Below are 13,216 nucleotides of genomic sequence, written 5' to 3'. Positions count from 1 at the left end.
AAAGGTTAATCTATGGGTTTTGGGGTTATTTATGGGGTTTTGGGTTAATCTATGGGGTTTTGGGGTTATTTTATGGGGTTTTGGGTTAATCTATGGGGTTTTGGGTTAATCTATGGGGTTTTGGGGTTAATCTATGGGGTTTTTGCGTTAATCTATGGGGTTTTGGGTTAATCTATGGGGTTTTTGGGTTAATCTATGGGGTTGGGGTTATTTATGGGGTTTTATGGTTAATCTATGGGGTTTTTGGGTTTAATCTATGGGGTTCTTGGCGTTATTTTATGGGTTTATTGGGGTTTAATCTATGGGGTTTGGGTTATTTTTTATGGGGTTTTTGGGGTTATTTTTATTGGTTCTTTGTGTTAACTATGGGTTTGGCGTTAAATCTTGGGGTTTTGGGTTTAATCTATGGGTTTTGGGGTTATTTTATGGTGTGTTTTTGGGTTATCTATGGGGTTGGGGTTAACTATGGGGTTTGGGGTTAATCTATGGGGTTTTGGGTTATTCTATGGGGTTTTGGGTTAATCTATGGGGTTTTGGGGTTAATTTATGGGGTTTTGGGGTTAATCTATGGGGTTTTGGGGTTATTTTATGGGGTTTTGGGGTTAATATATGGGGTAGTGGTTGACTTATGGGGTTTTAAGGCTAATTTATGGGGTTTTCGGGTTATTTTATGGGGTTTTAAGGTTATTTTATGGGGTTTTGGGGTCAATCTATGGGGTTTGGGGTCACTTATGGGGCTGTGTGTTGACCTATGGGTCCCATTGCAGAGGTTATGGGGTCGCTGGGGGGCAGCGTCGCAGCTTTGGGGCCGGCGTTGGAAATGGCGGCCAATGGGGACGGGGACGAACGACGGGTGCTGTGAGTCGACCCCAAAAAGACCCGAAATGAACCCAAAATGGCCCTAAATGGACCCAAAATGGACCTAAATGGACCCAAAATGGCCCTAAACGGACCCTATATGGCCCTAAAAGGCACTAAATGGACCTTAAATGGCCCTAAATGGACCCAAAATGGCCCTAAAAGGCACTAAATGGACCTAAATGGACCCTAATGAACCTAAATGACCCCAAAATGGCCCTAAATGACCCCAAAATGGCCCTAAATGGACCCAAAATGGCATTAAATGGCCTCAAATGGGCCCCAAATGGCTCTAAATAGACCCTAAATGGCCCTAAATTGACCCAAAATGGACCCTAAATGGACCTAAATGGACCCAATATGGCATTAAATGGCCCCAAATGACCCCAAAATGACCCTAAATGACCCCAAAATGGCCCTAAATGGCCCTAAATTGCACTAAATGGGCCCAAATGGACCATAAATGACCCTAAATAGCCTGAAATAGCCCCAAAATGACCCTAAATTACCCCAAATGGACCCTAAATGACCCCAAATGGACCCTAAGGACCCTAAATGACCCCAAAATGGCCCTAAATGACCCCAAAATGGCCCAAAATGACCCTAAATGGACCCTAATGACCCTAAATGGACACTAATGACCCTAGATAGCCCCAAAATGGTCCTAAATGACCCCAAAATGGCATTAAATGGCCTCAAATGGGCCCTGAATGACCCTAAATAGCCCCAAAATGGCCTTAAATGACCCCAAATGGACCCTACTGACCCTAAATGACCCCAAAATGGCCCTAAATGAGCCCAAAATGGCCCTAAATGACACGAAATGGCCCTAAAAGGCACTAAATGGACCTTAAATGGCCCTAAATGGACCCAAAATGGCCCTAAATGGACCCTATATGGCCCTAAAAGGCACTAAATGGACCCTAAATGGCCCTAAGTAGACCCTAAATGGCACTAAATGACCCTAAAATGGCCCTAAATTGCACTAAATGGGGCCAAATGACCCTAAAATGGCCCTAAATGACCATAAATGACCCCAAAATGGCCCTAAATGACCCCAAATGGCTCTAAGTAGACCCTAAATTGCACTAAATGGGCCCAAATGACCCTAAATAACCCCAAAATGGCCCTAAATAGCCCCAAAATGGCCCTAAATTGACCCTAAATAGCCCCTAAATGGCCTTAAATGACCCCAAATGGACCCTAATGACCCTAAATGACCCCAAATGGCCCTAAATGACCCCAAAATGGCCCTAAATGACTCCCAAATGGCCCTAAATAGACCCAAAATGGCCCTAAACGGACCCAAAATGGCCCTAAATGGACCCAAAATGGCCCTATATGGACCCAAAATGGCCCTAAATGGACCCAAAATGGCCCTAAAAGGCACTAAATGGGCCCAAATGACCCTAAATAGCCCCAAAATGGCCCTAAATGACCCCAAATGGACCCTAATGACCCTAAATGACCCCAAAATGGCCCTAAATGGACCCAAAATGGCCCTAAAGGCACTAAATAGACCCTAAATGGCACTTAATGGCCTCAAATGGGCCCCAAATGGCCCTAAATAGCCCCAAAATAACCCAAAATGACCCCAAATGGATCCTATGACCCTAAATGACCCCAAAGTGGCCCTAAATAGCCCCAAAATGGTCCTAAATGACCCCAAAATTGGCTTAAATGACCTCAAAATGGCACTAAATGACCCTAAATTGCACTAAATGGGCCCAAATGACCCTAAAATGGCCCTAAATGACCCTAAATGACGCCAAAATGACCCTAAATGACCCCAAAATTGCCCAAAATGACCCCAAAATGGCCCTAAATTGCACTAAATGGGCCCAATTAACCCTAAAATGACCCTAAATTGCCTGAAATAGCCCCAAAATGGCCTGAAATCACCCCAAAATGGCCCTAAATGACCCCAAATAACCCTAAATGCCCCTAAATAACCCTAAATGAGCCCAAAATGACCCAAATACCCCCCAAAACGGCCCCAAAATCCCCCCTGTCCCCTTAGTTGTCATTTTTGGTCCCATTTTTGCCCTAAATCGCCCTTTTTCCCCCCAGATTCGGGCTCTGTGGGGCAGCGGCCGAAGCCTTAAAGGAGGGGGCGGAGCCAATGCTCCCTAAGCTCCTCCCCCTCCTCATTAACAGCCTCCAAGCTCCGCCCCCTGCCGTGAGTATCGCCATATATGGGCAAAAGGGGGCGGGGCCATGCTTAACCACGCCCCCTAAATTGCCATATATGGGCAATGGGGGTGGGGCTATGTGTAACCACGCCCCCTGCATTGCCTTATATGGGCAGCAATGCACTGTAATGGTGTTAATATATAAGGGCATTAGGGGGCGGGGCTATGCTTAACCACGCCCCCTACATTGCCATATATGTGCAGCAATGCACTGTAATGGCTTTACCATATAAGGGCATTAGGGGGCGGGGCTATGTGTAACCACGCCCCCTGCATTGCCATATATGGGCAGCAATGCATTGTAATGGCTTTACCATATAAGGGCATTAGGGGGCGGGGCTATGCTTAACCACGCCCCCTGCATCACCATATATGGGCAATGGGGGCGGGGCTATTAAGAACAATGGGGTGATACCATATATGGGCAATGGGGGCGGGGCTATGTGTAGCCACGCCCCCTGCATTGCCTTATAATGGCAGCAATGCACTGTAATGGCTTTACCATATAAGGGCATTAGGGGGCGGGGCTATGGTTAGCCACGCCCCCTGCATAGCCATATAAGGGCAATGGGGGCGGGGCTATTAAGAACAATGGGGTGATACCATATATGGGCAATGGGGGCGGGGCTATGTGTAACCACGCCCCCTTCATTGCTTTATATGGGCAGGAATGCACTGTAATGGCTCTACCATACAAGGGCATTAGGGGGCGTGGTTAAGGATAGCCACGCCCCCAACACTACCATATATGGGCAATGGGGGGCGTGGCTATGAAGAACAATGGGGTGATACCATATATGGGCAAAGGGGGCGTGGCTATGTAAAGTGGCTTCCATATATGGTAAAGGGGGCGTGGCTTGGCTTCTCCTTGATCATATATGGGCAATGTGGGGGGTGTGGCTTAAGTGTTTTGCATGCCGTTCCATATATGGCTAAAAGGGGCGGGGCTTAGCTCAGCTCTATGCCCATATATGGATAAAGGGGCGGGGCTTAAAGGGCTATAAAGGAGGCGGGGCTTAGCTCTATGCCCATATATGGATAAAGGGGCGGGGCTTAGTTCAGCTCTATGCCCATATATGGTAAAGGGGGTGTGGCCTAAGGGTATAATGGATCTCTATGGGAAGGGGCGTGGCTTAGCTGGCTGTATTGACCATATAAGGTCAAAGGGGCGTGTCCTAACCGTAGCCCCGCCCCCCCAGGCTCCCAATCTCGCTTCTGATTCGTTCCTTCTCTTCGACCCCAACGACGACGAGGACGATCAGCCAATGGGAGACGAGGAAGACGATCTCGTGCCGTAAGGGGGCGGGGCTTACGGTGTAAAGGGGGCGGGGCTTGTTTTAGGCCACGCCCCCCTTTATCTTTAGGCCCCGCCCACAGGGTGGAGGTGAATGGAGATCATGTGACCGAGCTGGAGGCGGCCTGCCAGGGGGCGGGGCTTATGGCAGAGCATTGTGGGTAAGTGAAGGTGGCATGGCGGCCATCTTGGGGTTACTTGGGGTCATTGGCGGCCATCTTGGGTCATTGGCGGCCATCTTGGGGTTACTTGAGGTCAGTGGCGGCCATCTTGGGGTTACTTGAGGTCATTGGCGGCCATCTTGGGTGATGGGCGGCCATCTTGGGGTCACCTGGGGTCATCGGCGGCCATCTTGGGTCATTGGCGGCCATCTTGGGGTCACCTGGGGTCATTGGCGGCCATCTTGGGTCATGGGCGGCCATCTTGGGGTTACTTGAGGTCATTGGCGGCCATCTTGGGGTCATTGGCAGCCATCTTGGGGTCACCTGGGGTCATCGGCGGCCATCTTGGGTCATGGGCGGCCATCTTGGGGTTACTTGAAGTCATTGGTGGCCATCTTGGGTCATTGGCGGCCATCTTGGGTGATGGGCGGCCATCTTGGGGTCACCTGGGGTCATCGGCGGCCATCTTGGGTCATGGGCTGCCATCTTGGGGTTACTTGAGGTTATTGGCGGCCATCTTGGGGTTACTTGAGGTCATTGGCGGCCATCTTGGGTCATGGGCGGCCATCTTGGGGTCACCTGGGGTCATCAGCGGCCATCTTGGGTCATTGGCGGCCATCTTTGGGTCACCTGGGGTCAGTGGCGGCCATCTTGGGTCATTGGCGGCCATCTTGGGGTTACTTGGGGTCATTGGCGGCCATCTTGGGTCATGGGCGGCCATCTTGGGGTTACTTGGGGTCATTGGCGGCCATCTTGGGTCATTGGCCGCCATCTTGGGTCATAGGCGGCCATCTTGGTGTCACCTGGGGTCAGTGGCGGCCATCTTGGGTCATTGGCGGCCATCTTGGAGTTACTTGAGGTCATTGGCGGCCATTTTAGGTCATTGGCGGCCATCTTGGGTGATGGGCGGCCATTTTGGGGTAACTTGGGGTCATTGGCGGCCATCTTGGGTCATTGGCGGCCATCTTGGGTCATTGGCGGCCATCTTGGGGTCACCTGGGGTCATTGGCGGCCATCTTGGGTCACGGGCGGCCATCTTGGGGTTACTTTAGGTCATCGGCGGCCATCTTGGATCATGGGCAGCCATCTTGGGGTTACTTGAGGTCATTGGCGGCCATCTTGGGTCATTGGCGGCCATCTTGGGGTTACTTGAGGTCATGGGCGGCCATCCTGGGGTCACCTGGGGTCATTGGCAGCCATCTTGTGGTTACTTGAGGTCATTGGCGGCCATCTTGGTTCATGGGCGGCCATCTTGGGGTTACTTGAGGTCTTTGGTGGCCATCTTGGGTCATTGGCGGCCATCTTGGGGTCACCTGGGGTCATTGGCGGCCATCTTGGGTCATTGGCAGCCATCTTGGGTCACCTGGGGTCATTGGCGGCCATCTTGGGTCATTGGCGGCCATCTTGGGGTTATTTGAGGTCATTGGCGGCCATCTTGGGTCATTGGCGGCCATCTTGGGTTACTTGAGGTCACTGGCGGCCATCTTGGGTCATTGGCGGCCATCTTGGGGTTACTTGAGGTCATTGGCGGCCATCTTGGGGTTATTTGAGGTCATTGGCGGCCATCTTGGGGTTACCTGGGGTCATGTTGGGTTTATATGGGATCATATAGGATCATATTGGGATTATTTGGGGTCATATGGGTCTATTTTGGGTCATTTTAGATCCATATGGGGTCATTGGGTCCTTTTAGGGTCATTTAAGGCTCATTTTCCCCCTTTTCTCCCCCTAAGTGCTGCTTTTCAGCCCTATTTCGGCCCTACATTGGAGGCACTGCTTCCTCTGCTGGAGGTAAGGAATACCCTGCCCCATAGATCCCCATGCTGCCCCATAGGGACCCATAGAGCCCCATAGAAGCCCCATAGAGACCCATAATGACCCATAGAGCCCCATAGAAACCCCACAGAGACCCATAGAGACCCATAGGGACCCATAGAGCCCCATAGAAGCCCCATAGAGACCCATAGAAGCCCCATAGAGACCCATAATGACCCATGGAGACCCATAGAAGCCCCATAGAGACCCATAGAGACCCATAGGGACCCCATAGAGCCCCATAGAAACCCCATAGAGACCCATAGAGACCCATAGGGACCCCATAGAGCCCCATAGAAACCCCATAGAGACCCATAGAGACCCATAGGGACCCCATAGAGACCCATAGAGACCCATAGGGACCCATAGAGCCCCATAGAAGCCCCATAGAGACCCATAATGACCCATGGAGACCCATAGAGACCCCACAGAGGCCCCATAAAGACCAATAGGGACCCATAGAGCCCCATAGAGACCCACAGAGCCCCATAGGAACCCAGTGAGACCCCTTAGAAAGCCTACAGTGCCCCATAGGGACCCATAGGAACCCCATAGAGACCCATAGTAACTTAGAGAGCCCCATAGGAACGCCATAGAGACCCATAGGGACCCATAGAGACACATAGGGACCCATAGGGACCCATACAGACCCATAGGGACCCATAGAGACCTATAGGGACCCATAGGGACCCATAGAGACCCATAGGGACCCATAGGAACCCCATAGAGACCCATAGGAACCCATAGAGACCCATAGGGACCCATAGGGACACATAGAGACCCATAGGGACCCATAGAGACCTATAGGGACCCATAGGGACACATAGAAACCCATAGGGACCCATAGAGACCTATAGGGACCCATAGGGACCCCATAGAGACCCATAGGAACCCATAGAGACCCGTTAGAAAGCCTACAGTGCCCCATAGGGACCCATAGGAGCCCCATAGAGACCCATAGTAACTTAGAGAGCCCCATAGGGACCCATAGAGCCCCATAGGGACCCATAGAGACCCACAGAGACCCCATAGAGACCCATAGGAATCCAGGGAGTCCCATAAGGACCCATAGGGACCCCATAGAGACCCATAGGAACCCATAGATACCCCTTAGAAAGCCTACAGTGCCCCATAGGGACCCATACGAACCCCATAGAGACCCATAGGAACCCCATAGAGACCCATAGTAATTTAGAGAGCCCCATAGGGACCCATAGGAACCCTATAGAGACCCATTCACACCCCATAGGGACCCACAGAGACCCCATAGAGACCCATAGGAATCCAGGGAGTCCCATAAGGACCCATAGAGACCCATAGGAACCCACAGAGACCCCTTGGAAAGCCCACAGTGCCCCATAGGGACCCATAGGAACCCCATAGAGACCCATAGTAACTTAGAGAGCCCCATAGGGACCCTATAGGGACCCATAGAGACCCATAGGGACCCCATAGAGACCCATAGTAATTTAGAGAGCCCCATAGGGACCCTNAGTAATTTAGAGAGCCCCATAGGGACCCTATAGGGACCCATAGAGACCCATAGGGACCCCATAGAGACCCATAGTAATTTAGAGAGCCCCATAGGAATCCCATAGAGACCCATAGGGACCCATAGAGACCCATAGGGACCCATAGGGACACATAGAGACCCATAGGGACCCATAGAGACCCCATAGAGACCCATTGACACCCCATAGAGCCCCATAAGTGCCCTATATTGACCCCATGTCCCATTGACCCCACAGTTCCCACACCCGGACGTCCGTGCGGCCGCTTATGGGGCGCTGGGAGGGCTGAGCCGTGGGGCAGCGAGAGCCGTGGGGCAGGAGGAGATCAGGGGTGAGTATATGGGGGTCCCATTGGGGTCTATGGGGGGATTTGGGTTCCCATTGAGGTCTATGGGGGCTCATTGGGGTCTATGGGGCGATTTAGGGTCCCATGGGATCTATGGGTCCCCATTGGGATCTATGGGGTGATATGGGGTCCCATTGGGATCTATGGGGCCCCATTGGGAACTATGGGGTCCCATTGGGATCTATGGGGCCCCATTGGGATCTATAGGGCCCCACTGGGATCTATGGGGTGATATGGGGTCTCATTGGGATCTATGGGGCCCCATTGGTATCTACGGGGTCCCATTGGGGTCTATGGGGTGATATGGGGTCCCATTGGGATCTATGGGGTCCCATTGGGATCTATGGGGCGATATGGGGTCTCATAGGGATCTGTAGGGCCCCATTGGGATCTATGGGGCCCCATAGGACTCTATAGGTCCCCATAGGGCTCTATGGGGCCACTTGGGGGTCTGTGGGGGGTTTTATGGGGTCCCATTGGGATCTATGGGGCAGTTTTGGGGTCCACTGGGATCTATGGGGCCCCATTGGGATCTATAGGGCCCCATAGGACTCTATGGGTCCCCATGGGGCTCTGTGGGGTGGATTTTAGGGTCCCATTGGGATCTATGGGGCCCCATTGGGATCTATGGGGTGATATGGGGTCCCATTGGGATCTATGGGGCCCCATTGGGATCTATGGGGCAATTTTGGGGTCCCATTGGGGTCTATGGGGCCCCATTGGGGTCTATGGGGCGATTTAGTGTCCCATTGGGATCTATGGGGCCCCATAGGACTCTATAGGTCCCCATAGGGCTCTATGGGGTGGATTTTAGGGTCCCATTGGGATCTATAGGGCCCCATTGGGATCTATGGGGCCCCATTGGGATCTATGGGGCAATTTTGGGGTCCCATTGGGGTCTATGGGTCCCCATAGGGATCTATGGGGCCCCATTGGGATCTATGGGGCGATTTAGGGTCCCATTGGTATCTATTGGTCCCCATTGGGATCTATGGGGCCCCATTGGGAACTATGGGTCCGCATTGGGATCTATGGGGTCCCATTGGGATCTATAGGGCCCCATTGGGATCTATAGGGCCCCATAGGGCTCTATGGGGTCCCATTGGGATCTATGGGGCCCCATTAAGATCTATAGGACCCCATTGGGATCTATGGGTCCCCATAGGGCTCTATGGGGTGGATTTTAGGGTCCCATTGGGATCTATGGGGCGATATGGGGTCCCATTGGACTCTATAGGTCCCCATAGGAATCTATAGGTCCCCATAGGGTTCTATGGGGTGGATTTTGGGTCTAATTCGTCCCTTTTTGGGGTCAGGCCGTTCCCTATTGGCTCTAATGGAGGCTGTGAGGAAGGAAAAGGGGGCGGAGCCAACGAGGGCCGGGCTCATTGAACTCAATGGGGCGCTAAGCCCCGCCCCCGACCCCCGGATCCTGCACGCCATTGGCTGCCTCATGGCTGACGTCATCAACGGCAAGGTGAGGGGGCGGGGACATGCAAATGAGGGCATGATTTGCATATAGGGGCAAGGCCTGATGCAATGAGGGCGGGGATATGTAAATCGGGCTTAATTTGCATATAGGGGCATGGCCTAATGCAATGAGGGCGGGGACATGCAAATTATAGGCATGATTTGCATATAGGGGCATGGCCTATATACAAAGGAAGGAGGGACATGCAAATTAAGGTGTGATTTGCATATTGGGGCAGGGCCTAAGACAATGGGGGCGGGGACATGCAAATTAGGAGTGTGATTTGCATATAGGGGTAGGGCTTAATGCAATAAGGGTGGGATATGTAAATCGGGCTTGATTTGCATATAGGGGTGTGGCCTAATACGATGGAGGTGTGGGCATGCAAATTAGGGACCTGATTTGCATATAGGGGCGGGGCCTAATACAATGGAGGTGTGGGCATGCAAATTAGGGCATGATTTGCATATAGAGGCATGGTCTAATACGATGGGGGCAGGGACATGCAAATTAGGGGTGTGATTTGCATATAGGGGCATAACCATGATGCAAAGGGGCGGGGATATGTAAATTGGGCTTGATTTGCATATAGGGGCGGGGCCTATATGCAAAGGGGGTGTGGGCATGCAAATCAGGAGCGTGATTTGCATATAGGGGCGGGGCCTAAGACAATGGGGGTGGGGACATGCAAATTATGAGTGTGATTTGCATATAGGGGTAGGGCTTAATGCAATAAGGGCACTGATATGTAAATCAGGGGCTTGATTTGCATAAAGGGGCGTGGCCTATATAAAAGGAGGCGGGAACATGCAAATTAGGGCGTGATTCGCATACAAGGGCGTGGCCTAAGACAATGGGGGCAGGGACATGCAAATTAGGAGTGTGATTTGCATATAGGGGCATGGCCTAATGCAATGAGGGTGGGGACATGCAAATTAGAGCGTGATTTGCATATAGGGGTGGGGCCTAATACAATGGGGACGGGGACATGCAAATCAGGGTGTGCTTTGCATAGAAGACAGGGCTTATATGCAAACTAGGGTGTGATTTGCATAAAGAAGGCAGGGCTTTGTTGGGCAACCAATGAGTGTGGGCAAATGGGATCGATTTGCATAAATGGGCGTGGTTTAACGTTGTGGGCGGGGCTTATTAAAAGGGGCGGGGCTTAGAAAAGGGGGCGGGGCTTCCTATAGGGCCCAGTTTAATCTCATTTTGGGGCCATTTTAATGGATTTTGGGGTCATTTTGATGGATTTTGGGTCAATTTAGTTCATTTTTGGGTGTTTTTAAGGCGTTTTGGGGCTCTTTTCGCAGATCCGTTGCTTCCAGGATGAAGATAATGACGACGATGAGGAGGTGGGTGGGGCTTAAGATGTGGGCGGGGCTTAAGATGGAAGGGGGCGGGGCTTAGGACACAATGGGTGTCTATGGGGCGCTATAGGGTCCCTATGGGGCTCTATGGGGCACTATAGGGCTCTATGGGGCTCTATGGGGTACTATGGAGTGTCTATGGGGCTCTATGGGGTACTATGGAGTGTCTATGGGGCTCTATGGGGTGTCTATGGGGCTCTATGGGATCAATATGGGGTACTATAAGGCTCTATGGGGCACTATGGAGTGTCTATGGGGCTCTATGGGGCACTATAGGGTCCCTATGGGGCTCTATGGGGTCCCTATGGGGCTCTATGGGGTGTCTATGGGGCTCCTATGGGCCTCTATGGGGTACTATGGAGTGTCTATGGGGCTCTGTGGGGCACTATAGGGTCCCTATGGGGCTCTATGGGGGCATATGGGGGAATATAGGGGGATATGGGGTGTCTATGGGGGGATATGCGACCCTATGGGGCTCTATGGGGGGATATGGGGTGTCTATGGGGCTCCTATGGGCCTCCATGGGGTACTATGGAGTGTCTATGGGGCACTATAGGGTCCCTATGGGGCTCTATGGGGGGATATAGGAGGATATGGGGTGTCTATGGGGCGCTATGGGACGCTATAGGGTGTCTATGGGGCTCCTATAGGTCTCTATGGGGTACTATGGAGTGTCTATGGGGCTCTATGGGGTCCCTATGGGACTCTATGGGGTGTCTGTGGGGGGATATAGGGGGATATGGGGTGTCTATGGGGGGATATGAGGCTCTATGGGGTGTCTATGGGGGGATATAGAGAAATATGGGGTGTCTATGGGGGATATAAAGCTCTATGGGGTCCCTATGGGGCACTATGGGGTCCCTATGGGGCTCTATGGGGTGTCTATGGGACTCTATGGGGCCCTATAGGGTGTCAGTAAGGCTCTATGGGGCACTATGGGGTCCCTATGGGGCTCTATGGGGTCCCAATGGGGCACAATAGGGTCCCTATGAGGCTCTATGGGGTCCCTATGGGGGCACTATGGGGCTCTGGTGTGTCTATAGGGCTGTATGAGGTGATATGGGGCGTCTATGGGGGGATATGGGCCTCTATAGGGCTCTATGGGGTGGTTATGGGGCACTATAGGGTCCCTATGGGGTGGTTATGGGGCACTATGGGGTGTCTATGGGGGATATGGGACCCTATGGGGCTCTATGGGGTCCCTATGGGGCTCTATGGGGTGTCTATGGGGCTCTATGGGGCTCTATGGGGTGTCTATGGGGCTCTATGGGGTGGTTATGGGGCTCTATAGGGTCCCTATGGGGCTCTATGGGGTGTCTATGGGGCTCTATGGGGTGTCTATGGGTTACTATGGAGTGTCTATGGGGCTTTATGGGGCACTATAGGGTCCTTATGGGGCTCTATGGGGTGTCTATGGGGGGATATGAGGCTCTATAGGGCACTATGGGGTGTCTATGGGGCACTATGGGGTGTCTATGAGGCTCTATGGGGTATCTATAGGGTCCCAATGGGGCACTATGGGGTCCCTATGGGGCACTATGGGGTGTCTATGGGGGGATATGGGACCCTATGGGGCTCTATGGGGTCCCTATGGGGCACTATGGGGTGTCTATGGGGGGATATGGGCCTCTATAGGGCTCTGTGGGGCTCTATGGGGTGGTTATGGGGCACTATAGGGTCCCTATGGGGCTCTATGGGGTGTCTATGGGGGGATATGGGGTTCTATGGGGCTCTATGGGGTATCTATGGGGCTCTATGGGGTATCTATGGGACTCTATGGGGCTCTATGGGGTACTATGGAGTGTCTATGGGGCTCTATGGGGCACTATAGGGTCCCTATGGGGCTCTATGGGGTGTCTTTGGGGTTATGGGGTTCTATGGGGCTCTATGGGGTATCTATGGGACTCTATGGGGCTCTATGGGTTCCCTATGGGGCTCTATGGGGTATCTATGGGGCTCTATGGGTTCCCTATGGGGCTCTATGGGGTGTCTATGGGGCTCTATGGGGTCCCTATGGGGCACTATAGGGCTCTATGGGGCTTAATATGGCAGTGGGCGTGGCCTCCTTTAGCCCCGCCCCTCTCTCTTCTCTCGTCCAATCAGGTTGAAGCAATGGCGGAGCTGCGAGAGCTGGCGGGGGAGGGGCTGGCGGCAGTGGGCGGAGCTTCACAAGGGGGCGGGGCCTGGAGCGAGGCCTT

The 13,216-nt window shown here is 52.6% G+C and overlaps 1 protein-coding gene across 1 annotated transcript in view; it reads left to right on the top strand.

Annotated features, from left to right (window-relative positions):
* Positions 1 to 726: 726 nt before the first annotated feature.
* The window catches only part of LOC107307766 (importin-4-like), a gene marked incomplete at its 3' end in the record, with an annotated part of 14,280 nt that continues 1,790 nt past the window's right edge, over positions 727 to 13,216 (top strand). The window contains exons 1-9 of the mRNA XM_015851270.2: positions 727 to 858; positions 2,929 to 3,037; positions 4,250 to 4,344; positions 4,428 to 4,505; positions 6,239 to 6,296; positions 8,069 to 8,162; positions 9,494 to 9,654; positions 10,962 to 11,003; positions 13,122 to 13,211. Coding sequence (XP_015706756.1) covers positions 752 to 858; positions 2,929 to 3,037; positions 4,250 to 4,344; positions 4,428 to 4,505; positions 6,239 to 6,296; positions 8,069 to 8,162; positions 9,494 to 9,654; positions 10,962 to 11,003; positions 13,122 to 13,211 — 834 coding nt within the window. The remainder of the gene's footprint in view (positions 859 to 2,928; positions 3,038 to 4,249; positions 4,345 to 4,427; positions 4,506 to 6,238; positions 6,297 to 8,068; positions 8,163 to 9,493; positions 9,655 to 10,961; positions 11,004 to 13,121; positions 13,212 to 13,216) is intronic.

Source organism: Coturnix japonica, unplaced genomic scaffold (genome assembly GCF_001577835.2).
Source record: "Coturnix japonica isolate 7356 unplaced genomic scaffold, Coturnix japonica 2.1 chrUnrandom876, whole genome shotgun sequence".
Classification (NCBI taxonomy): Eukaryota; Metazoa; Chordata; class Aves; order Galliformes; family Phasianidae; genus Coturnix; species Coturnix japonica.
This window is presented reverse-complemented; position numbering and strand designations above follow the sequence as displayed.